At 56.4% G+C, this 25187-nt stretch overlaps 2 protein-coding genes across 7 annotated transcripts in view; one reads left to right on the top strand and one right to left on the bottom strand.

Moving 5' to 3' along the window:
- Positions 1-17526, top strand: part of BRSK1 (BR serine/threonine kinase 1) — a 22246-nt gene extending 4720 nt beyond the window's left edge. For both annotated transcript variants that reach the window (XM_070402580.1, XM_070402581.1), the window contains exons 4-19: positions 27-167; positions 5643-5759; positions 5831-5864; positions 5951-6019; positions 6507-6653; positions 7520-7551; positions 7872-8042; positions 9528-9625; positions 10055-10214; positions 10436-10496; positions 10977-11346; positions 11777-11825; positions 11917-12040; positions 12547-12748; positions 14954-15043; positions 16912-17526. In XM_070402580.1, coding sequence (XP_070258681.1) covers positions 27-167; positions 5643-5759; positions 5831-5864; positions 5951-6019; positions 6507-6653; positions 7520-7551; positions 7872-8042; positions 9528-9625; positions 10055-10214; positions 10436-10496; positions 10977-11346; positions 11777-11825; positions 11917-12040; positions 12547-12748; positions 14954-15043; positions 16912-17069 — 2023 coding nt within the window. In that variant the 3' untranslated portion in view covers positions 17070-17526. The remainder of the gene's footprint in view (positions 1-26; positions 168-5642; positions 5760-5830; positions 5865-5950; positions 6020-6506; positions 6654-7519; positions 7552-7871; positions 8043-9527; positions 9626-10054; positions 10215-10435; positions 10497-10976; positions 11347-11776; positions 11826-11916; positions 12041-12546; positions 12749-14953; positions 15044-16911) is intronic.
- TMEM150B (transmembrane protein 150B) lies at positions 13197-25187 on the bottom strand. Of its 5 annotated transcripts, none has more exons than XM_070402583.1 (10): positions 25019-25187; positions 24599-24647; positions 23387-23620; positions 22908-22985; positions 22620-22679; positions 22468-22535; positions 21896-22023; positions 20350-20533; positions 16007-18403; positions 13202-15160 (listed from the first exon to the last, which is right to left on the bottom strand). In XM_070402583.1, the coding sequence occupies exons 2-9, from the start codon at positions 24622-24624 to the stop codon at positions 18168-18170; spliced, it is 1014 nt and encodes a 337-aa protein (XP_070258684.1). In that variant the 5' UTR covers positions 24625-24647; positions 25019-25187; the 3' UTR covers positions 13202-15160; positions 16007-18167. The 5 variants fall into 5 exon arrangements, with proteins under 5 accessions (XP_070258687.1, XP_070258684.1, XP_070258685.1 ...); XM_070402584.1 differs by having other exon boundaries at positions 23387-23509; XM_070402586.1 differs by lacking the exons at positions 24599-24647; positions 25019-25187 and adding an exon at positions 20094-20131 and having other exon boundaries at positions 13197-15160; positions 16007-17548; positions 23387-23945.

The raw sequence follows: 25187 nt of genomic DNA, 5'->3' as shown, positions 1-25187 counted from the left end.
CCCTCCGCCCCCTCCGTGTCCCGCAGGTACCTGGTTCTGGAGCATGTCTCTGGAGGTGAGCTGTTCGACTACCTGGTGAAGAAGGGGAGACTGACCCCCAAGGAGGCCCGGAAGTTCTTCCGCCAGATCGTGTCAGCGCTGGACTTCTGCCACAGCTACTCCATCTGGTGAGGGGCACAGCCACCCATCTGCTTGCGGTATCTAGGGACTCACCTTCCAGACCTTTCATAGAAACAGGATCCTGCTGGCCCTGGCTGGGGTGGGTGGCTCAGGGTCGCGGGTTCGATTTCCGTCAACGGCAGGTACCTGGGTTGCAGGTTCGGGCCCTGCATCATGGTCCGGCGGGTTTGGGTGGGAGGCAACTAATCGATATCTCTCTCACACTCCCCCCCCCTCCCCCCGCCTCCACTGTCTCTAAAAATCAATGGAAATGATATCCTGGGGTGAAGATTAACAACCAATAAAAGGATAAGAAGCCCTAGCCAGTTTGGCTCAGTGGATAGAGTGTCTGCCTATGGACTGAAGGGTCCCGGGTTCCATGCCGGTGAAGGGCACATACCTGGGTTGAAGGCTCCCCGCCCTGGTTGGGGGCATGAGGGAGGCAACCAATCGATGTGTCTCTCTCACATCAGTGTTTCCCTCTGCCTCTCCCTCTCCCTTCCACTCTCTCTAAAAATCAATAGGAAAAATGTCCTCAGGTGAGGATGAAAAAGAAAAGGAATAGAATCCTACTGTAGGTGGCCTTTAGAGACTGGCTCCTTACACTGAGCAAAACATGTTCAAGTGTCCTAGATGTTGTAGCCAGCACCATCCTTTTTCATGGCCGAGTAATATTCCACTGTTTATCCACCACGGTGGAGGGACATGTTGGTTGTTCTCCTTTGGGGCTGTGATGAATAGCATGGACTTCGTGTGTCCAGGTTTTGGCGTGTGCCTATGTTTTCAGCCCTCTGGGGTGCATTGCCTAGGAAGGGCATTGTTGGGATATATGGTAACTGTTTAGCCTTCGAGGAGGTGCCAGACCACCTTCGAAACAGCTGCACCATCCCACATCCTCGCCAGCAGCCTCTGAGGGTTCCAGGCTCTCTACATCCTTGGCAACATCTGACTTTTTAAAAATTTTTTTAATTTTATTTTAATATGTTTCTTTATTGCTTTCAGAGAGGAAGGGATAAGGAGAGAGAGATAGAAACATCAACGATGAGAGAGAATCATCGATCGGCTGCCTCCTGCACACCCCCTACTGGGGATCGAGCCTGCAACCCAGGCATGTGCCCTTGGCCGGAATCGAACCTGGGACCCTTCAGTCCGCAGGCTGACGCTCTATCCACTGAGCCAAGCCAGCTAGAGCAATCTGACTTTTTTTTTTTTTTTTAAATAACAGCTATATTGAGCTATAATTCACATACTATAAAATCCACCTTTTTAAAATGTACAATTCAGTGGTTTTTATTATATTTAGAGTTGTACAATCTAACAATTACCACTATCTCATTTTTAGGATCTTTTGTTTTTCTTTCTTTCTGTTGAAAAATACATGCTTAGCCCTAGCTGGTTTGGCTCAGTGGATAGAGCCTGGACCTGCAGACTGAAAGGTCTAAGGTTTGTTTCTACCTCAGTTGCAGGGTCCTCCCCAGCCCGGGCCCTGGTCAGGACTCGTGCAGGAGGCAACCAATTGATGTGTTTCTCTCACATCGATATTTCTCTCTGTCTTTCTCTCTCTCTTCCACTCTCTCTAAAACATCACCTGACCTTTTTTAAAAATATATATATTTTATTGATTTTTTACAGAGGGGAAGGGAGAGGGAGAGAGAGTTAGAAACATCGATGAGAGAGAAACATCCATCAGCTGCCTCCTGCACACCCCACACTGGGGATGTGCCCACAACCAAGGTACATGCCCTTGACCAGAATTGAACCCGGGACCCTTGAGTCCGCAGGCCGACGCTCTATCCACTGAGCTAAACCGGTTAGGGCAGTGGTCAGCAAACTGTGGCTCGAGAGCCACATGTAGCTCTTTGGCCCCTTGAGTGTGGCTCTTCCACAAAATACCCACTTCTGCGCATGGGCCACGAAGTTTCAATAGCACTGTACATGCGCACCCTCTCGTGGTATTTTGTGGAAGAGCCACACTCAAGGGGCCACAGAGCCACATGTGGCTCGCCAGCTGCAGTTTGCCGACCACAGGGTTAGGGCATCATCACCTGACCTTTTGACGGTATCGTCCTAGTGGGTGTGACCTGGGACCTCCCTGTGGGGAGGACTTCTTCCCAGGCCTGATTGGCCGTTGGTAGATCTTCTCACGAGAATCGTCCGTGCAGATCCTGTCCCGGTTTTTCATTGCATTCTCTGTCTCTTTATGATTGAGCTGTGAGAGTTACTTATTCCAGGGACAAATCTGTGACCAGATGTATTTTTTTAAAATATATTTTATTGATTTTTTTACAGAGAGGAAGGGAGAGAGATAGCGAGTTAGAAACATCGATGAGAGAGAAACATCGATCAGCTGCCTCCTGCACACTCCCCACTGGGGATGTGCCCGCAACCCAGGTACATGCCCTTGACCGGAATCGAACCTGGGACCTTTCAGTCTGCAGGCTGACGCTCTATCCACGGAGGCAAACCGGTTTCGGCTGTATTTTTTTTTTCAAGTATTTTCTTCCCATCTGTGACATGCGTTTGCCTTTCTATAATAATGGTGTGTTTTTTGTTTGGTTTTTGTTTTTTAAATACGTTTTTATTGATTTCAGAGAGAGGAAGGGAGAGGGAGAGAGAGAGAGAAACATCAATGATGAGAGAGAATCACCTATGGGCAGCCTCTTGCATGCCCCCCACCAGAGATGGAGCCTGCAACCCCAGCATGTACCAGACCGGGAATCCAACCACGACCTCCTGGTTTGGGGTCGATGCTCAACCGCTGAGCCACGCCAGCCAGGCTCCATAACACTGTTTCATGAAAAGCAAAGGTTTAGCCCTGGCCAGCGGGACCCAGGTGGTTGGAACATCGTCCCATGCACCTAAAGGTGGCAGGTTCGATCCTTGGCCAGGGCTGGTGCCAGAGGCAACCGATAGATGCTTCTCTCTGATCTCTCTCTCTCTCTCCCTTCCTCTCTCTAAAATCAATTTTTTAAATGGGAGTCATCTTTTAAAAAAGCAACATTTTACGATGTGATGAACTCCAGCTTGTTGAATTTTTTTCCTTAGTAGTTGGTGGTTTTTCTGTCCTATCTGAGGCATCAGCTCAAGGTTGCTAAGGTTTCCTCCTGTGTGCTTCCAGGCTTGTATAGTTTTAGTTCTTGGGCACAGGCCTGGGATCCATTTCAAATTCCTGTTCGCGTCTGGTGGGAGGTAAGGGTTGAGGTGCATTTTTTGGCATATGAGCGCCCATATGTCCTTTACTCACGGAATTGCCTTGTGCTCTCAAAACAAGATATTACAGCCCTGGCTGGTATAGTTCAGTGGTTACAGCGTCGGGCCATGTATCAGTGGATCTCAGGTTTGATTCCGGTCAAGGACATGTACCTGGGTTGCAGGTTCAAACCCTGGGCCCGATTGGGGCACGTGCAGGAGGCAGCCGATGGATGTGTCTCTCTCACATCGATGTTTCTCTCTCTCTCTCCCTCCCCCTCCCTTCCACTCTCTCTAAAAATCAGTGGAAAAATATCCTCGGGTGAGGATTAACAAAAACAAAACAAGATATTAAACAGGCTGCATTTTAAAAATATATATATTTTATTGATTTTTTACAGAGAGGAAGGGAGAGGGATAGAGAGTTAGAAACATCGATAAGAGAGAAACATCGATCAGCTGCCTCCTGCGCACCCCCTCTTGGGGATGTGCCCACAACCAAGGTACATGCCCTTGACCGGAATCGAACCTGGGACCCTTCAGTCTGCAGGCCGACGCTCTATCCACTGAGCCTAACCGGTTAGGGCAACGGGCGGCATTTTTATGATTAATGACAGGGCAAAAAAGGATGCCTTCAGCTCATCTTTCAACCTCATCTATTTGCACCCCTCCCTCTCTGGGATGGGGTTGGAGGGCCTCAGACTCTGGATAAACCTGGGTGATAAAAGGCAGCTCATTTGAACTGTCAACACCTCCCTATTGACAAGACTGTCAAAACCCTGACATTAAAAACACTGACCTCTAGGGGGCGGTAGCAACGCATGTAACAGCCAGTATGACCCAGTTACCACTTTCAACTGAAAACTGTGGAATCCTCGGGCCCCACCTTCCCTTAGACATTAAACCCTTCAATCCTGAGCCGTTTGGCCAGGGAGGAGAGAGAGAGTTTGTCCCAAGCCTGGGGTGGCAGTATTTCTTTTATTATTCAGTAGGGAAATAATTTTAATATTTAAAGAGCTAGCTCAATATCAGCCCTGCTTACCTAACCCAAAACACTCCCACTTCATACGTATTCAAATATTTGTGGATAAAGTAATATGACATCTGGGGTCGCTGACAAAATAATCCAGTGGGAGAGGGAAAGCATATGGAGGGGCGTGGACGAGAGATTCGCCCTGAGTTCATAACGGGGAAGCGGGGGGATAGAGAGGCACAGGAGGCTCCCCTATATTCTCTCTACTTTGGGGCGTGCAGAAAATTGTCAATAATCAAGGTTTCCAGCCCTGGACGGTGTGGCTCAGTGGATAGAGCGTCGGCCTGCGGCCCGAAGGGTCCCGGGTTCGATTCCGCTCAAGGGCACCTACCTTGGTTGCAGGCTTCTCTCTGAACCAGGGCCCTGGTCGGGGCTCGTGCAGGAGGCAACCAATCAATGTGTTTCTCTCCCATCCATGTTTCTCTCTGTCGTTCCCTCTCTCTTCCACTCTCCCTAAAAATCAATGGAAAAATATTCTCGAGGGAGGATTAAAAAATATATATAAAAATAAATTAAAAATAAAAATGATCTTTAATATATTTTTATTGATTTCAGAGAGGAAGGGAGAGAGAGATAGAAACATCAATGATGAGAGGGAATCATTGATCGGCTGCCTCCCGAACGCCCCCTACTGGGGATGGAGCCCGCAACCTGGGCATGCGCCACTGGCCGGAATCGAACCCGGGACCCTTCAGACCACAGGCCGAAGACACTCTATCCACTAAGCCAAACCAGCTAGGGCTAAAAATTATTTTTTTAAAAACCCTCTCACTTCCTACATATTCAAATATTTGTAGGAAGAATAATATGATATCTGGGGTCTCTCGCAAAAATAATTCAGTGGGAGAAGGATGTGAGGGTGTGGAGGGGAGATTCGCCCTGAGTTCATAAAGGGGAAGCCGGGGGGATGGGACCTGCCTGAAATTGTCTATCATCCAGGCTGCCAGCCCCGCCCCATCTGCGCTGAGCCCCGCCCCTTCTGAACCGAGTCCCACCCCCTCTGAGCTGAGCACCGCCCCCTGTGTGCTGAGCCCCGCCCCCTCTGAGCCGAGCCCCACCCCTCTGAGCCGAGCCCCGCCCCTCTGAGCTGACCCGGCCCCCGCCGCTGAGCGGAGCCCCACCCCCTCTTGCCGAGCCCCGCCCCCTGTGTGCTGAGCCCCGCCCCCTCTGATCCGAGCCCCGCCCCACTGAGCGGAGCCCCACCCCCTCTTGCCGAGCCCCGCCCCCTAGGAACTGAGCCCCGCCCACCCGCCTGTCTCAGCCACAGAGACCTGAAGCCGGAGAACCTGCTGCTGGACGAGAAGAACAACATCCGCATCGCGGACTTCGGCATGGCGTCCCTGCAGGTGGGGGACAGCCTCCTGGAGACCAGCTGCGGGTGAGTCCGGCGGCCGCCTGGGCCCGGGGCGGGCTGAGACGCGGCCGAGGCTCACCCCCTCTCTCCCTCAGGTCCCCGCACTATGCGTGTCCGGAGGTGATTAAGGTGAGTGTGGAGCAGGTGTGGGGGGTAAGAGGGGGGCTGGTAGAGATGGGTGTGATGGTCACGCGGTCCTGCTCCCTCCCGTCCAGGGGGAGAAGTACGACGGCCGCAGGGCGGACATGTGGAGCTGCGGGGTCATCCTCTTCGCCCTGCTGGTGGTAAGGCGCCCCTCCCCGCCCCTGCCCGGCTCCACAGCAACCCCGCCTGGGGGAGCTCGGGACCCGAAGCTCCAGCCTCACCCCAGGATTTGTCCCCCTTTTTTTTCCTTTTAACCTGGTTCCATTTTTTAAATTTGTATTTTTTTAAATTAATTTCAGAGATAGAGGGTGAGGGAGAGAAACATCAATGATGAGAGGGAATCATGGATCGGCTGCCTCCTGCGCGCCCCCTACTGGGGATCGAGCCCGCCACCCGGGCATGGGCCCTGATCGGAAATCAAATTGTGACCTCCTGGCTCAGAGGTCGCTCTTCCACACATTTAACTGATATCAGGAAGGTGTGAGGGGTATTCGCCAGTTGACCGAGATCCCGGAGCTAACCGTTCAGCCCCAGAAGTGTGGGACGGCCCAGGGGGTCCCCGAGTGGGACGGGGCAGCCAGGAGCCCTTGGAGGGCTTGGGACAGCGGCCGGTCATCTGTCCCCCAGGGGGCTCTGCCCTTCGATGATGACAACCTCCGCCAGCTGCTGGAGAAGGTGAAACGGGGGGTCTTCCACATGCCCCACTTCATCCCACCCGACTGCCAGAGCCTCCTGCGGGGCATGATCGAGGTGGAGCCCGAGAAGAGGCTCAGTGTGAGTTGGGGGGGCTGGAATGGGGACAGGGCAAGGGACAGTGGGTGATGAGGACAGAAACCCTAGGGCAGTCTTTTTTAAAAATATATTTCCTTTTTAAATTTTTTAAAAAATATATTTCTTTATTGATTTCAGAGAGTAAGGAAGAGGGAAAGAGAGATAGAAACATTCATGATGAGAGAGAATCATTGATTGGCTGCCTCCTGCACACATCCCCACCCCCCCACTGGGGATTGAGCCTGCAGCCCAGGCATGTGCCCTTGGCCAGAATCGAACCCGGGACCCCCTCAGTCCCCAGGCCGACACTCTATCCACTGAGCCAAACCGGCTAGGGTTTTAATATTTTTTAAAAATATATTTTTATTGACTTCAGAAAGGAAGGGAGAGGGAGAGAGGGATGGAAACATCCATAAGGAGAGAGAATCCTGGATCAGCTGCCTCCTGCACGCCCCCCACTGGGGACCGAGCCTGCAACCCGGGCATGTGCCCCGACTGGGAATCGAACCGTGACCTCCTGGCTCATAGCCACGTTTGTCGGGCTCCCTAGGGGAGTCCGGGACTGGCCTGTCTGTCCCTCGGGTGACAGCTGGGAGGGGAGTCCCTGGGTGAGCCCACAGTCACTCCAAAAAGGGGAGGAAGACCCCTTCAGGATGCCACTGTGCAGGCGGCCATGTAGCGAGGCAATACGCTCACTGGCCACTTGGGGGAGACATAAGCCGTCATCCCGCCCTTGGTGATGGGGAGAGTAGGGGGCACCGTTAGGGACCCCCCCAACCCCTCCCCGTCAACTTTCATGGCGTCCAACTGTGATCATATGACCTCAATTCTGCTTCTCTACAACCCCCCCCCCCCCCCATCTCCCACAGCTGGAGCAAATCCAGAAACATCCTTGGTACCTGTGAGTATGGGGGGGCTGGACCCCTGGGTCCCTGGGGGAGGAAGGGAGAGGGGCCCGGATATCAAAGGCCCCCCAAGCAGGAGAGCCAGAGCCGGCCAGGGGGTGGGATGCCGCGGATCCTGAATGAGGAGGGGCCAGGGTACCAGGACCCTTGGGTCCTAGGGGAGAAGACACAGGTGGGGGCGCTGGGGGTCCAGACCCCTGGGTCTGCGGGAGCGTGGGGGGCAGGACTCCTGGGTTCCCCCGGAAAGGCACAGACTGGGACCCAGGACCCCTGAGGGTTCGAGTCGGGGCTCCCTCTGCTGTTTCTCCCCGCCCAGGGGTGGGAAACATGAGCCGGACCCGTGCTTGGAGCCGACCCCCGGCCGCAGGGTGGCCATGCGGAGCCTGCCGTCCAACGGGGAGCTGGACCCCGACGTCCTGGAGAGCATGGCTTCGCTGGGCTGCTTCAGGGACCGGGAGCGGCTGCACCGCGAGCTGCGCAGCGAGGAGTAAGGCACCCCGCGGGCAGCACAGATCCGCGGCCCACGGAGGGTGGGGAACTGCCTTGGCTCCGGGGATGGGCGGCTGGGGGCGCGCCCAGCCTCGCGCATGCGCAGACTCACACTCACTCTCCTGGACCAGGTGACTTAAAACTCCCGCGTGGACCTGTCCCGGAGGAACCACAAGGGGGCAGTAGGACCAGCAGGGAAAAGGCAGAATTGAAGCTGGAAAGCACTATTAATAGATACTGAGACAGATTTTATTGTTATTTTTTAAAAAATATTTTTATTGACTTCAGAGAGGAAGGGAGAGGGAGAGAGAGAGAGAAATATCAATGATGAGAGAGAATCATGGATTGGCTGCCTCCTGCATGCCTCAACTGGGGATGGAGCCCACACATGTGCCCTTGACCAGAATCAAACCCTTTTGCAGGCCTACGCTCTATCCACTGAGTCAAACCAGCCAGGGCCAGATTTATTATTTTAAAAATATATATTTTATTGATTTTTTTTTTTTTTTTTACAGAGAGGAAGAGAGAGGGATAGAGAGTTAGAAACATCCATGAGAGAGAAACATCCATCAGCTGCCTCCTGCACACTCCCTACTGGGGATGTGCCTGAAACCAAGGTACATGCCCTTGGCCGGAATCGAACCTGCGACCCTTGAGTCCACAGACCGATGCTCTATCCACTGAGCCAAAGCAGCCAGGGCCAGATTTATTATTTTATGTAATGCCCTAATTTTATTTTATCATTACTTTTTGATCCTCACCTGAGGACATTTTTCCATTTATTTTTTAGAGAGAGTGGAAGGGAGGGGGAGAGACAGAGAGAAACATCAATGTAAGGGAAATACATTGCCGAAACCGGTTTGGCTCAGTGGATAGAGCTTAGCCTGCGGACTAAAGGGTCCCAGGTTCGATTCCGGTCGGGGGCATGTACCTGGGTTGCGGGCACATCCCCAGTAGGGGGTTTGCAAGAGGCAGCTGAATCGATGTTTCTAACTCTCTATCCCTCTCCCTCTCCCTTCCTCTCTATAAAAAATCAATAAAATATATTTTTTTAAAAAAAGAAAAAAGAGAAAACACATTGATTGGTTGCCTCCTGCACTGGCTGACCAGGGCCAAGGATCGAGCCTGCAACTGAGGCACATGCCCTTGACCGGAGTTGAACCCAGGACCCTTCAGTCCACAGTCTGATGCTCTATCCACTGAACCAAAACAGCTAGGGCTGTTGAGACAGATTTAGACGGTGCCTCCCATAGTACTTACCGAGAGTACATGTTCACATGTTATATAATATTGTTTTTGAGGAAAGTGAAACTGATCTGTACACCAAGACAAAGGAACCCACCATGTGGATACCTAGGAAAATGGAACTGTATATAGAGATGCTGGGTGGACCGAGCTCCCAGAGAGCCACAGCTGCAGGGAGGGGCTGAGACCACCTCTGGGGCCTGACCTCTGACCCCAATCATCTCCTGCCCCCCCACAGGGAGAACCAAGAAAAGATGATCTATTATCTGCTTTTGGATCGGAAGGAGCGGTACCCCAGCTGTGAGGACCAGGACCTGCCTCCCCGCAATGATGTTGGTGAGAAGGCAGGGCTGGGACTCTGGGCCCCAGATTCCCGAGGTGGGGCGGGGCTGCAGGACCTGAGCTGTCAATACCTCTCTCTACTCGGGCCTCAGTTTCCCGTTTGTCTGAGTGCCACGTACAGTTGGACAAATCCGTCTTTTTATTCTTTTTAAATGCAAGCTCCTGAGCCTGACCCTAGAGATTCTTTTTTTAAATAATATATTTTATTGATTTCAGAGAGGAAGAGACGGAGAGAGAAACATCAATGATGAGAGAATCATCGATTGGCTGCCTCCTGCACGCCCCCTACTGGGGATTGAGCCCGCTACTTTGGCTTGTGCGTTTGACCAGAATCGAACCCGGGACCCTTCAGTCCGCAGGCCGATGTTCTATCCACTGAACCAAACTATTTAGGGCACAAATCAGTCTTTCGATCTCCCCCAGACCCCCCTCGGAAGCGAGTGGACTCCCCCATGCTGAGCCGGCACGGGAAGCGGCGGCCAGAGCGGAAGTCCATGGAAGTCCTGAGCATCACCGATGCGGGCGGCGGCGGCTCCCCGGTGCCCACCCGGCGGGCCCTGGAGATGGCCCAGCACAGTCAGAGGTGGGAACCCTGCCCCTGCAGTGGGACCCCCAGTCCTGGGTGGGAAGAGAGGTCAAGGTTTTAACCCCAGCGCCACCCTCCAAGGTGCTGTGTGATTGGGCCGAGTCACCTGCCCTCTCTGGGCCTCGGTTCCTTATCTTGAAGGAGTGTGGAAGGGAGAGAACCGCTGAGCCTTTTGAAACCGTTCCCTCCTGATTTTTAACAATTTATCCTGGAAACAGATCCCGTAGCGTCAGTGGAGCCTCCACCGGCCTGTCCTCCAGTCCTCTGAGCAGTCCGCGGGTAAGGCCAGACCCCAGTGAAGGGAGGAGGGGTAAGGAGGTGAAGACCCGGTGGAGCAAAGATCAAGCAGCAGAAACTACAATCGCATCAAGTCTAGAGACATCTGTTGCCTCCTTGTCCCCAAATGGGCTAAAGACCCAAGGCCTCATTAGTATTTTATTTTATTTTTTATTTTTTTCTCATTAGTATTTTAGTACATTCATTGGCCACTTGCACCTTCATAGGGTTGGGTTTTTTCAGGGTCCCAGAAGGGTTCCTTTACTCATTTAACAGAAGCTAATTTAGCGCTGTTTACTGGTTTTGCAGCTGTAAACATGATAGGAAAAATCCTTGCTTCCCTAACATTGGGGGGAGGGGGCGGATAATAGGACTACAAGGTCCAGCATGCATCGGGCCCTCCTGCCTGAGTATGTGTGAGTGGGGCGCCTAGAGCCTACTGGGAGTTGTAGTCCGGCCTCACCCTCTTCCTCTCCTTCGCAGAGTCCTGTCTTTTCCTTCTCACCGGAGCCTGGGGCTGGAGATGAGGCTCGGGGAGGAGGCTCCCCGACTTCCAAAACGCAGACGCTGCCTTCTCGAGGCCCCAGGGGTGGGGGCGCCGGGGAGCAGCCCCCACCCCCCAGTGCCCGCTCCACTCCCCTGCCTGGACCCCCAGGCTCCCCACGTTCCTCCGGGGGGACCCCCTTGCACTCGCCTCTGCACACTCCCCGGGCCAGCCCCACCGGGACCCCGGGGACGACGCCGCCTCCAAGCCCAGGCGGTGGTGTCGGGGGAGCCGCCTGGAGGAGTCGTCTCAACTCCATCCGCAACAGCTTCCTGGGCTCCCCTCGTTTCCATCGGCGCAAGATGCAGGGTACGGGGTCCCTGGTGGCGCAGGGGCCGGGGGTGGAGGGGGCAGACTCCTGAATCCTAATGGAGGAAGGCGACCTGGAGCTAACATGTGGGTCCCGGGAGCAAGGGGCTGGGGCCCGGATTCCCACATCCTGGGGTGAGATGGGCTGAGCAGAGACGCAAGCATAGGGTAGAGGAAGTGGGCCCGCCCCCTCTAAAAGACACGCCCACTCGGTGCTCTGGATCACCTTCCCATTGGCTCATGCAAAGCAAGCCCCACCCACAGGGGCGTGGCCTAATGGGCCTGGCCGCATCCCTAGAAGGGACATTAGGCGGCTTGCCATTTGGGGTTTGGCTCCTGGGCGGGGCGAATGGACACTGGGTCTGGACGCCCTGGTTGCGCTGCGCACGAGGATGGTGGACAAGTGTCGACCATGCTCTCCCCTCCCCAGTGCCCACCGCCGAGGAGATGTCCAGTTTGACGCCGGAGTCCTCTCCAGAGTGAGTGAGACGGGGAAGGGAAGGGAGGGAGGGGGCTTTTCATGTCCTCAGCCCCCTCCTGACCCGCCTCCAACCATCCCCTCCTACTCAGGCTGGCAAAACGCTCCTGGTTCGGGAACTTCATCTCCTTGGACAAAGAAGAACAAATTTTTCTCGTGCTAAAGGACAAACCTCTCAGTAGCATCAAAGCGGACATCGTCCATGCCTTCCTGTCGGTGAGGGGTCTGGGTCCCCACGCACGCGCGCACCCACGCTGGCCACCTCAGAACCACAGCAGCCCCTGGGGTTCACCACCTTTGCATTGGCCTGAGTCCTCCCTGAGATTCATGGGATTTGTAGTTTTTCAGCCAGAGTTGGGTTTGGTCATTGTGGAGTCAGGGAGGCAAGAGAGGCTTGTGTCCTGGGCCCTGGAATAGGATCGTGAGTTACAGTTCTCGTATCAGTGTCCCCTGAGGACTGGTGAGTTGACATTCCCCTATTATTACGTTAGTCGCTCAGCCATTCATCCCTATACAACGTATTCATGGTAGGATGGAAAACTACAAATCCCAGCAGGCAATGGGGCATTCTGATGCCTTTCCTTATACTACTTTTGCTCCAGTGTCTGATGGGACTTGTAGTTCCTTGGGCAAAGGCCGCTCGCTGTAGGGGTGCTTATCCATTCCCTGCAAACCAGGTCCCTGGGGTCACCTCCTCCTTGTGCTCCCCCCGTCTCTCTCAGATCCCCAGCCTGAGTCACAGCGTGCTGTCACAGACCAGCTTCAGGGCCGAGTACAAGGCCAGCGGTGGCCCCTCCGTCTTCCAGAAGCCCGTCCGCTTCCAGGTGGACATCAGCTCCTCTGAGGGGCCAGAGCCCTCCCCGCGACGGGATGGCGGCGGTGGCGGAGGTGGCATCTACTCTGTCACCTTCACTCTCCTCTCCGGTACGTTTCCCTGGACGAGACTGCCCCCACCCAGCCTGGTGTTTGGGATGCTCACGACAGCTGAGATAGGATAGCAACCCCGGAGGGCGGCATGAGGGAGGAGGAGAGAGTGCTCAGCTGGGCCTGACTGTGTGAGCCCCTCCTTACTCAGACCCCCCACACCCTCTCCTTCCCTCCCCGCCTTTCTTTAACATGTTTACTGATTTGAGAGAGAGAGGAAGGGAGAGGGAGAACAACATTGATGTGAGAAAGAAACATCGATTGGCTGTCTCCTGCACCACCCCTCCTGGGGATCAAGCCCCCAGCCTGGGCATGTGCCCTGACCAGGAATTGAACTGGTGATCATTTGGTGCATGGGATGATGCTCAACCAACTGAGCCACCTTGGCCAGGTCTCCTTTCCCCTTTTCTTTATTTCTTTTTTTAAATCTGTTTTTATTGATTTCAGAGAGGAAGGGAGAAGGAGAGAGAGATAGAAACATCAATGATGAGAGAGAATAATGGATCGGCTGCTCCTGCACACCTCCTGCTGGGGATCGAGCCCAAAACCCGAGCATGTGCCCTTGACAGGAATCGAACCCGGGACCTTCCAGTCCGCAGTCCAATGCTCCATCCACTGAGCGAAACCAGCCAGGGCTCCGTTCCCCTTTTCTCATCCACACTTAACCTCGTAACATATTGTTTACAACGTGCCTAGTGCTTAATCGCACTATTTCCTTTGATGGGTTAGTAATCACCCACTTGACAGAGAGAAAAACTGAGGTCTAAAGAGGTAAATGGATTTGACCGGAGTCACACTGTACACGGTGACAGAGCTGGGCTCAACGAAGGCCTCCTGACCTCCCAGCACAGAGCTCTTCCTACGACTTTAAGACTGAGGAGCAAGGACGTGGGGTGCTGCTTTCAGGCCATTCCCACACCCAGAGCAGACATCACCAATCAATCACAGCAATTCATCCGTGAGCTCAGCCACAGCCTCACACTCCAGGCAGCCTTGGCCAATCAAGAGCTGGCACAAGAACCCCAGCCAGTGTGGCTCAGTTGGTTGAGCGTTATCCCAGGCACTGAAAGGTCACCAGTTCAATTCCCAGTCAGGGCACATGCCCAGGTTGTGGGTTCAATAGGAGGCAACCGATTGATATATTTACCACATATCTATGTTTCTCTCTCTCCCTCTCCCTTCCTCTTTCTAAAATAAATAAAAACTTTTTTTTTTAAAGAGTTGGCACAAGAAATGAGAACCACAGAAATGCCTTGTTTCCAATCCTACTTAGTTCCTGAGTCCTGAGAACGAGTTTGGAGGATGAGGGATACCTCTGTTTGCTGTCCTTGTCACCATTTTAACATGTCGCAATGGGAGATGAGCTTGCTCCCAGTTTCCAAACCGGGCTGCCGTGGAACACTGGGGTGTTGCATCACCAAAATGAATTATGGCACTTTTTTTTCTCTTCCTTAAAAACTAAGAGGCAGACCTGGCTGCTGTGGCTCAGTTGGTTGAGCATTGTCCTGTGCACCAAAAGGTCACCGGTTTGATTCCCAGTCAGGGCACATGCCTGGGTTGCAGGAGGCAGCTTTCGATGTTTGGCCTTCACGTGGATGCTTCTCTCTTGCCCTCTCTCTAAAACTCTTTTAAATAAAAAAGACGAATAGGCAGTTTCTCAATTTTAAGATTTTTTTCCTTCCCAGTGATTTTTCTTACATTTCTGGCTCTTCATGGCCTCCAGCAGAAACTGACAAGGAATAAAACCCCATTTAAATAGACAACAGCCCTAACCGGTTTGGCTTGGTGGATAGAGCATCGGCCTGCGGACTGAAGGGTCCCAGGTTCGATTCCGGTCAAGGGCATGTACCTTGGTTGCGGGCACATCCCCAGTGGTGGGTGTGCAGGAGGCAGCTGATCGATGTTTCTCTCTCATCGATGTTTCTAACTCTCTGTCCCTCTCCCTTCCTCTCTATAGAAAAATCAATAAAATATATTAAAAAATAATAAATAGAAAACAGCACCCATGGTTACTGTAAGTCCAACTTTTCTTATCTCCATTTGCAAACCATGGGTTGGTGCCTGGCTCCAGGAGAGGAGCTGGAACTGAACCAAGAGGAGGAGAGTCCTTCCCTGGGTGGCGGGACCGGCTTCCACAGGGTGGGAGGGCCTTCCCGGCCCTGTCCCTGGCGGTCCCCACATCACTGTTTCCCGGCCCCTTCCCAGGTCCCAGCCGTCGGTTCAAGCGAGTGGTGGAGACCATCCAGGCACAGCTGCTGAGCACTCACGACCAGCCCTCCGTGCAGGCCTTGGCAGGTGGGTACGGGCCATGGCGGGTGCCGGCTGTCTGTCCATCCATCTTCTGTCCCGTGGGGCGGAGAGCAGACTCCCAGCGACCGTGGGCTGCAGCCTTTGGTTCGCAGGCGAGACCAGCTGTGGGGAAGCGAGGCCCGCCTGTCACCCCGTTGAGGCCTCACCCGCAGACCTGCGAGAGCCGGTTCCCTCTCCAGGGCATGGGCCTCACGGGGGAGCTTGTGTTCTGCGGTCCCCCAGGGGGCGGGGCTCCCTGGAGGCTAGCCTTGTTGTCAGGAAGCGGAATTCCCTAGCAACCAGGGGCCACCACAACTCCTCGGTCAAGACAGCCCTGCTCAGCCCCACTCCTGAGATAGGTGGGAACGGGTCCCTAGGCCCTAGTCCAGTGATGGCGAACCTATGACACGCGTGTCAGAGGCGAACTCATTTTTTCGGTTGATTTTTCTTTGCTAAATGGCATTGAAATATATAGAATAAATATCAAAAATGTAAGTCTTTGTTTGACTACGGTTGCAAAGATCAAAAAATTTCTCTATGTGACACGGCACCAGAGTTAAGTTAGGGTTTTTCAAAATGCTGACACGCCGAGCTCAAAAGGTTCGCCATCACTGGTCTAGGGAGAAATGGAGCAGGCAGACAGGACCCCAGCCAGGGGGGCAGACGCCTGCGTGGCCTTGTCACCCGAGAAGGCCAAAGCCCAGGGTCACATCTGCTGGAGAGATGCAGTTCCAGCCTGGGGCCCGTTTCCCCAAGGTCAGAACCGTTCCCCAAGGTCAGAACCGAAGGGGCGACTCTCAAGGTGTCTGGAGGGCCAGGCCAGGCTCCCTCCTGGAGGCTGGGGGCTGGGGTATCCGTTCCGCCTCCCCAGAGGCCACAGGCCCGAGTTCCTTCGCTCACGGTCCCTCTGCACAGCTGGTGACGGGCCACCGCCCTGAAGGGCACATGTTCCCTGGACGCTGCCCTCACCTGGGGAAGGTTCCTTCAAGGCTCCACCCAGACGATCCAGAAGAACCGGCCACCGCTGGGCTTCGGCCTCAGTCACCGCCGGCGTCCCCTGTGCCTTGTAGTGTAACATGGTCCCAGTTCTCAGCAGGAGGAGCTGGACACCTTGTCTGGAGTCCTTTCCGCTTGTGTCCATCTTGGGGGGCTGGGGGCGCAGGGTGCACAGGACACCCCCACAGCAAGGCGTTCTGACCTCCTGCTCCAGGAGTCCCCACCAGGCCTGGTTGCCCGGGGTGACCAGAATGCAGGCCAGGCCCCCTGAACCCTGCTAGACCCGGTTGCTAAGGAAAGCTGACCTTAGCAACGGGGGTTCCCCAAAGGGCACACCCTCAAAAAGGAAGGACCAACAGGCACTTGGGGGCTTAGCCCGGCATCTTATAAAGAGGAATGGGGCAGGGGTGACCCCCAGTCCGCCGAACGAGAGAGCCATCCTGGTTGCTATGACAACAAAACCCAACAATCAGAGACTTTTATGGGGGCTGGTCCCTGCTAGGGGACGCCAGGCACTGTTCTGGGCCCTGTAGAAACTGCGAGTCTGGAGAAGTGTGGCCCCACAAAGGGGTGACCCCAGTCAGGCAAGCCTGCCTGGAGGGGGGGGCCTGAGACCCCCCCAAACAACCTGTGGTAGGGGCTCCAAACCCCATGACCAAGGAGCATCCCCCCTAACCACCAGGGCAGTGGAAGGGAAGGGGGACCCTCTGGCTGAGACCTGGGGTGCTCGAATCTTCTCTGTGGTCACACACCGGTGTCCCATCCAATCTCTGAGGCCACGAGGGCGGGAGGGGGCCCAGACACACGATGCTGGAGTTGGCCCGGCCGGCCTTGGGGTTGCTGAGGCCCTGGATGGCAAACCGCTTCCTCCCCGACAGACGAGAAGAACGGGGCGCAGACCCGGCCTGCCAGCACCCCGCCCCGAAGCCTGCAGCCCCCGCCCGGCCGCCCAGACCCGGAGCTGACCAGCTCTCCCCGCCGAGGCCCCCCCAAGGACAAGAAGCTCCTGGCCACCAACGGGACCCCTCTGCCCTGACCCCAGGGGGCCGGGGAAGGAGGGGAGCCCCCTCCACCCCCCTTCCCTGCCCCCCCAACTGTGAATCTGTAAATAGGGCCCAAGGAGTACATAGGGAGGGGGAGATACAACCAAGCCAGCCTCGCCCTGCAGGGATGGGGCTCCAGGGGCCGTGCCCAACGGGGAGGGGTGGTTCTGGGGGAGGGGGGTCCAGGGGGTGGGAGCTGTTTCTATTTTATTTATTGATTAATTTATTATTTTATTTATTGATCAACCTCTCTGTGGGATGGGGCGGGGGAGGGACAGGGGCTGGTTGGGGTGGCTTAGCAGATCCGGACGGACAGGACCATCTGTCCTTGTGTCATCCCCAACTCCCCCTTCCTGGGCCCCCCCGCCCCCTGGCCCTCCCCATCCCCCTCCCCCTCCCCCACGACCTTCTGTACGGATTTGCTCTCCGGAAGGAATTCTGGTTTCGCGTGATCCTGCCTGCGTCCGTGTCTCTGATTCCGCCGGTGGCAAAAAAAAAAAAAAAAAAAATTAATAATAACAACAATAAATAGCCTTGATCAGGGACAGCTGGCTGGCCTTGGCCTCTCGCTTCCTGGGCGGCCCCGATGGCGGGGGCGGGGCCGCAGGGCAGGGGCGGCGGACGGGTAGGAAGATGCCAGCTCAGCAGCTGTTCGGAGCCCGGCCCCACGTGCACACCACTCGGTCCCAGGCCGGGCAGCCATGGCACATTCTCTCTTTTGTTGTTGGCAATCTTCACCCGAGGACATTTCTCCATTGCTTTTACGGAGAGTGGAAGGGACGGGGGAGAGAGAGCGAAACATCGATGTGAGAGAGACACATCGACCAGTTGCCTCTCACACTCGCCCAACTGGGGCCAGGCATCCAGCCTGCAGCCCAGGTTCGTGGCCTTGATCGGAATCAAACCGGCAACCCTTGGGTCCGGGGGGCCGGCGCTCTAACCATTGAGCCACACCGGCCAGCGCCTGGCAAAGTTCTTTCAAGTCCATCCCAAGGGTCCATCCCTGAAGGTTCGTCCCCAGCGATGCATCTTGGGGGCACGGAGGAGTCCGGGACCGGTCTCTGTCCTCTGCCGGGAGGGCCGGGCCGGGGTCAGAGCGCCTGGGCCACCGGCGGCAGCTGCGGCAGCGGTGGCGGCGAGGTCTGCAGGGAGATGGGGGAGGCGGGCTGCAGGCTGAGGCTGGGCCCAGGCCGGAGACACAGGGTACAGCCTTCCAGGCCGGAAAAGTCCACGGCCAGGAGGCCGAAGAGCAGGAAGAGCAGCATGGCCACGACCCACTCGCAGACGGCGGCGGCGGAGCGCTGCAGGCTGGTGTGCAGGATGACCACTGTACCCCAGGGTCAAGGGCACTCCGCCACGACAAGGGTCCTGGCGCCCCCGGAGGCCCCCAGACCGGGCAGGCGGGGCCGCGCCACCCTCCTCGGTGGAGAGACGCTCACCCAGGGGTGCCCTCCAGTCCTGCCTGCCTCTCAAACTGTTTCCCAGATATTTCCCCAGGCGGGTCCCTTCTGTTCCAAGGGCGCTCTCAGTATTCTGGAACGAGGGTCTTAGCTCCCATCAGCCTCCCTGAGCCCACGAAGGCTCCACCATCCCCCACTCGCCCAGGCAGACAGCCAGGCACCGTGCTTCTACCTCCACATATGCAGCGTGTCCTAAAGATACACCCCTCCAGCCCGGCTCCAGTGGCTCCGTGGTTAAGCGTGGACCTATGAACCAGGAGGTCACGGTTCGATTCCCGGTCAGAGCACATGCACGGGTTGCGGGCTTGATCCCCAGTGTGGGGTGTGCAGGAGGCAGCGGATGCATGATTCTCATCGTTGATGTTTCTATCTCTCTCCCTTCCTCTCTGAAATATATATATATATATTTTAATATATTTTATTGATTTTTCACAGAGGAAGGGAAGGGGATAGAGAGTTAGAAACATCGATGAGAGAGAAACATCGGTCAGCTGCCTCTTGCATACCTCCGACTGGGGATGTGCCCGCAACCAAGGTACATGCCCTTGGCCGGAATCGAACCCGGGACCCTTCAGCCCACAGGGCGACGCTCTATCCACTGAGCCAAACCGGTCAGGGCTATCTATCTATCTATCTATCTATATATATATTTTTTAAAGCATCTGCAAGCTCTGAGAGCCATCTTTGCAGATGTCCCGCCCTTAGCACACTCAGCTGGCCACCGATATGGACCATCCTGCTTCTCTGCAGCTGAGGGGACGTCCGAGCCTCACAGAATGAGGATCCTGCCACCAAAATGAGCATCAGCCGAGTGGGGATCTCGGCATCGACAGGGCCCAGCCGGGGCGAGCGGCTGGTTTGCAGCTGGAGCAGCCCTTTCCCACCTACTCCCTGCAAACCAGGCTGCTGCTCCGGAAAACGAACGGATCAATTTCATGCAGCCGGCCCGGGGCCTCAGCTGGGGCCCTCCGGTGTGGAGATCCGGCGCCCTCTCGGCCTCCCTTCCATCCTCCTCCCCACACAGGCCCGCAGGCCCAGTCTGCGCCCCGCCTGCCTCTCTCAGAGCTCTCTTCCTGGCAGTGATAACCATCAGTCTGATAAAAAAACAACAACTCCATCTTACGGACAAGGAAACTGAGGCGCAGAGAGTGCTGTGACTCAGCCAGAGGCCTGCTGGGCTGGGTTCCGGGGTGACTCAGAAGTGAGTTGGAATCGAGGTGCCACCTAGTGGCGTGTTGGTAAATGTCCGACAACCAGCTCTGATTTGTAGCCGCTGCCACTTCCTGTGGTGTAAATACGCCCACCACCGCCATTCAAAGCGACTCACTGCCCGGGAGCGTCCCTGCAAGGGGCCTGAAGCCCAACACTCGCTCCACCCCTGAACTCCAGGCTGGGTCTTGGCCAAGAGACTCCTCCTGTCTGAACCTCAGTTTCCCGTCTTAGCCAGCATGATGCCGGGCCCCAGAGCGGGTCCCCCCAGATGATCGGTTTAGCAGCCTCCCAGGATTAACTGGTTGCTCGCTATGCGCCAGGCACCGATCCAAGCACCTCACTCACATGTATCAGCTTCATTCCTTACAATCCTGGGGCTGGCTCTGCATTTGTCAGATGAGGAAACCGAGGCCATAAGAAGTTAAAAAACCAGCAGAGCCTCCCCCAGCTGTACGTGGACAAGGTGGGGTTGCAACCCAGGCAGCGTGGCCCCCCCGGTCGGCACTCTCTGATGACTGTCCTATGATGGGGCGCATCCACACTAGCACACAGCAGACCCCCCCAATTTAGAACCACCCCAAGCCCCGCCCCTAAAGGATACTGGTCACCAAGAGGACGGTACAGAGGCTGCAGAGGAGCAGGCGGAGCGGCCCGATCCACGGGGCCCCGGGCTGGGGCAGGCTCTTCATCCTCCAGGAGAGAAAGAGCTGCAGCCAGAAGTAGACATGGCCGACGAATAGGGCCAAGAAGGCGCCCGTGAGGTGCACGCGCAGCTGGATCTTTTGCTGGAAGGAGGAGGAGCAGGGAGAGGTGAGGGGAAGACCCCTGCAGAGGCCAGGCCCCTGACCGACCCCATGCACAGTGATTGACAACTGCCACGCCCAATGATCGGGTCCCTGAGTACAAGCGTCAGCTGTCCTCAGCTCTGGGAGGGCGGGCATTTAATCTGTCCTTCACCGCTGGGGCCTCAATCCCTAAAACCGTGCCTGGCACAGAGCAGAGGCTCAGGTAGATGTTGGTGCAATAAATCCCTTATTCTCACCTGGGGTTTGGGACAGTAGGTGTTGCCGCCAAGGGGATAAAAATTGGTTTTTGACCTTAACTGGTGTGGCTCAGTGGATAGAGCGTCAGCCCGCGGACTGAAAGGTCCCGGGTTCGATTCCAGTCAAGGGAACATGCCCGGGGTTATGGGCTGGATCTCCAGTAGGGGGCGTGCAGGAGGCAGCTAATCCATGATTCTCTCTCATTGATGTTTCCATCTCTCTCTCCCTCTCCCTTCCTCTCTGAAAATCAATTTAAAAAAAATTTTTTTTTAAGCGAGAGAGAATGCGTGAATGCATGGATGTGCAGATATGAGGGGGGACATTTGCTGGCAAACTGGAGGGAGCCTCCGGTCCGACACCCTGTGGCTGGAGGCAGATACAGTGGGGCCTTGACTTACGAGTGTCCCGACTAACGAGTTTTTTGAGATACCAGCTGTCTCTCGGCCGATTTTTTGCTTTGAGTTGACTGAGTACTTTGAGTTAACGAGCTCCTTAATGAGCTCGGTCTCGGAACGAATTAAACTCGTAAGTCAAGGCCCCACTGTATTGTAAAATGAAATGATCACACTAAATCAATCAGTGGCATGTCTCCCATCACGTGTGCATTCGTTTATTCTGCAAAGATCTACGGAGCTTCGCGGTTAGCAACGCGAGTTCCCGAGTCTGTGAATCTGGGTTCATATCCGACCATGAAAAGCACCTCCCCGTGGGATCTGGCGGGGAAGGACCCGCCTGGAGTTCGCGTGCAGAGAAGGTACAGCCTGGAGCAAACTCCGCCAACGTGGCAAACATCAAAATGAGTGACTATCAGTCCTTTCATCACCGACGCGGCGGAGGACGACAGGGTGCAACCTCCCAGGGTGCAGCGGAATCACTAGAAAGCGCCTCCCACGCGGCGCTCCATTCAGACAGCCGCCCTAAGGAGTCACCCCGCAAGCTCACGGCCCGAGAACCGCAAAGAAATACATGTCCCAGGAGGCTATGCGGCGCCGAGCCCCCCCGCAAAGAAGTAACTGGCCGCCCCGGAGGATGCTGGGAGTTGTAGTCCCAGACGGTGGCCGGCCGGACCCCAGGGCTGGGCTCCAGGAGCCGACTTCGACTCACCTGGAAATTGCCCACCATGGAGGTGCCCAAGGCACAGAGGAGCCCTGACGAGAGGATCAGCCGGTTAAACCACTTCCCGACGCCCCAGTCCCGGAACTGGTGGTAACGGAGAATGCAGATCCAGGCGGCTGCGAGGAAAGGGAAGTGGGGGGGTAGTGTGGCGCGGAGAGGCTGGGGGTGCAGGGGTGGGGGGCAAATCCCGGACTTAGGGGAGGAGGGGGTGGGGCCTGGGCTCCTGGGTCTGAGGGAGGAGGGGCTGGGGACCTGGGCTCCTGGGTCTGAGGGAGGAGGGTTGGGGGCCTGAACTCCTGGGTCTGAGGGAGGAGGGGCTGGGGACCTGGGCTCCTGGGTCTGAGGGAGGAGGGCTGGGGGCCTGGACTCCTGGGTCTGAGGGAGGAGGGGCTGGGGGCCTGGACTCCTGGGTCTGAGGGAGGAGGGGCTGGGGGCCTGGGCTCCTGGGTCTGAGGGAGGAGGGGCTGGGGGCCTGGGCTCCTGGGTCTGAGGGAGGAGGCTGGGGTCTAGCCTGTGGGGTGAGAGGGGGCGGCTCTGGGGCGAGGGGCTGGGACAGTTACCCATAGCAGCTCCCATGTTGAGCAGCTGGCTGAAGATGCAGCTCTGGGGCGGGAAGGATCCGCAGAGACTGGGGAAGATACGGGATCACCTGTGGCTCCACGGAGCTGGGACCCCCGTTCCGCCCTCTGGCTCCCCCAGGCGCCCTCACTACCTGATATAGGGGATGCCTTCCGTCAGGTTCACAGTCTTGTTGGCCACAGCGATTGCGAAACTGAAGGAGGGGAAGATGTCCAATGAGCAGCTGCTTTCCAGGCAACTTTTCTTTCCGTTACCCAGAAACCAGACTGCCTCCTCCCTCAGACCCATGAGTCAGCCCCCAGCCCTCCTCCCTCAGACCCAGGAGCCCAGACCCCCAGCCCCTCCTCCCTCAGACCCAGGAGTCCAGGCCCCCAGCCCCCTCCTCCCTCAGACCCAGGCATCATTTACCCATAACACTCACACAGTCCAGATGCTTGTGGCTGCCCAGAGGGCCAGGAAGGCAGGCAGCAGGGCCAGGTAGCCCCACATGCCCAGGGCTCTGCAAGGAAGACAGGGCCACTGATGAATCTCTCTTTCTCTCTCTCTGTCTCTCTGTCTCTCTGTGTCTGTGTCTGTGTCTGTGTGTGTCTGTGTGTCTGTGTCTGTGTGTGTGTCAGGAGGGTCCAGGCCTATCAGATCTTGGCTGCCTGCCTCTGAGGCCCCCATTGGCTCCCAGGCAGAAGGAAGGGCGGATGGGGTGGGGGGACTCCGGGAGGTGGGGTGTGGCCTGGTCAGGTGAGCCAGCTCTCAGCCTGGGCACTTCCCCTGCGGTTCAGCTGCCCTTCAACCTTTATCCTCAGGTGCCTCCCAGCTGCCCTCCCCTCACCCGCCTTCAGAGTCTCACCCCTGCCAGCCTCTGCCCCCCCCCCCCCCCCCCGGCTTGCCCCCCACGATGCTCACCTGCTGGGCTCCAGCTCTCCGTCTGTCCGTCCGTCCGTTGGGGCAACTGGGGCCACTGGGCGGTGTGAACGGCTCAGAGAGGAAACGCTGGGGCATTGGGGGTGGGGCTTGGACAGTGGGCGGCTTTCAAAGAAAAGCAAAGTCCACACACACGACGACCTGAGTGGCTGAGTGACGGGACGAGAGTCTGGCTGCCACTGTGGAGGGACCTCACCCCCAAAGGGCCACTTCCGCCTGCTCAGAACCAGGCAGCTCCTCAGCATCTGGAGGCCCCCAACTTCCTTCCTCCCACTTTATAGGTTCCACATGCCAACCCCCAGCCCTTATCCTCCCCGGGACCCGCCAATCACCCGCCAATCGGAGCCTCCAGCTCTCGCTTCCTCCCAGGAGTGGGGGCGGGGGGGGGGACCCAGACATCCAGGCCCCCAAGCCCTCCTGGAGCAAATGCTTTCCTTCCTATCCCAGGGGGTCCCACTGCCCTGCGCTCCTACCGTCTGGGGGACCCAGAATCCAGGCCCGCAGGTCCACGCCCTTTCCAAGGGCACTTCTGTGGGCGGGCTGCTGGCTCTGGGCCCGGTGACCCCGCCTCCTCCCAGCTGCTGACCCCCCTCCCTGCTCTCCCTTCCTCCAGGGGGGCCAAGGGCCGGGTTCCCCAGCCGGCGGGGCCTGGGAGGGAGGGAGGGAGGGAGACCTCGGTGATGACATCTCCATTTGAGAGCCTTCCCAGAAAGCAACTGCTTCCTCCACTTCTGCTCCCACAGGCAGCCCTGCACTTTCCCGCTCCTTTCTACCCCCCCCCCGCCCCCCCCCCCCCCCCCCCCCGCCAATCTTGGGTGTTGGGGTCCCAGCCTCCACCCACTTCCCCAGACCCAGGAGTCCTGGCCCCCAGCCCCTCCTCCTTCAGACCCTGGAGTCCAGGCCCCCAGCCCCTCCTCCCTCAGACCCAGGAGCCCAGGCCCCCAGCCCCTCCTCCCTCAGACCCAGGAGTCCAGGCCCCCAGCCCCTCCTCCTTCAGACCCAGGAGCCCAGGCCCCCAGCCCCTCCTCCCTCAGAGCCCAGGCCCCCAGCCCCTCCTCCCTCAGAGCCCAGGCCCCCAGCCCCTCCTCCCTCAGAGCCCAGGCCCCCAGCCCCTCCTCCCTCAGACCCAGGAGCCCAGGCCCCCAGCCCTCCTCCCTCAGACCCAGCTGAGGATGAAAGGGGCCACATGCTGACCTGACAGGCTCAGGGGAGGCCTGCATGGCGGTCTTGCAAACTCTGAGACCTAAAGTCACCACAAAGGATGGTCTGAAATTAAACTTTAACTAAAAGCAGTTACGTCCTGGGCCCATATCTTCACTGACAAGGTCAACCTTTACCTTAACGGAGCCTATCTGTCTTTTTGCATCTATGATAACATACCCTTGAAATGTCTGGGTAACTTGTGACTTCCCTGTATCTGGAGCCCCTGGGGCACAACCGAATGTGCTGGGCCCTAGGACAGATACCACAGATTCCTTCATCATCATGTTAATTGTTCCTGCACCCACCTAAGTGTGTGTCCATCATTTTACTTTTTATCCAATCCTAGGGGTTTCCCTGCTTTGCTTTATCCCGCCTCCTTAATCTGTCACCAATGGATTTCATGTAACTCACCTATGTTCCTCCTTTGATTGGAATGTATAAATACGGATGTAACCCCGCCATTCTCCGGAGCACTATCTCAATTTGTTGAGGTTCTGCTTCCCGGCATATGTCGACAGTTTGGCTCAAATAAACTCACCAAAAATTCTTTACAGGTTTCAATGTGTTTTTTTTTATGTTA

This window comes from Myotis yumanensis, unplaced genomic scaffold, assembly GCF_028538775.1.
Source record: "Myotis yumanensis isolate MYYU_CA2020_CCGP unplaced genomic scaffold, mMyoYum1.0.hap1 SCAF_23, whole genome shotgun sequence".
In the NCBI taxonomy this organism is placed as follows: domain Eukaryota; kingdom Metazoa; phylum Chordata; class Mammalia; order Chiroptera; family Vespertilionidae; genus Myotis; species Myotis yumanensis.
The sequence above is the reverse complement of the archived record's forward strand: the minus strand, read 5'-3'. Positions and strand labels throughout refer to the sequence as shown.

Bases quoted from the DNA above. Each gene is read 5' to 3' on its own strand.
- TMEM150B (XM_070402582.1), bottom strand. From the start codon at position 23,649: ATGCTGAGGAGCTGCCTGGTTCTGAGCAGGCGGAAGTGGCCCTTTGGG. The intron at 22,986-23,386 runs GTGAGCATCGTG...TCTTCCTTGCAG, and splicing joins GGAGAGCTGGAGCCCAGCAG to AGCCCTGGGCATGTGGGGCT. The intron at 20,534-21,895 runs GTGAGTCGAAGT...TCCTCCTTCCAG, and splicing joins CCATGGTGGGCAATTTCCAG to CAAAAGATCCAGCTGCGCGT.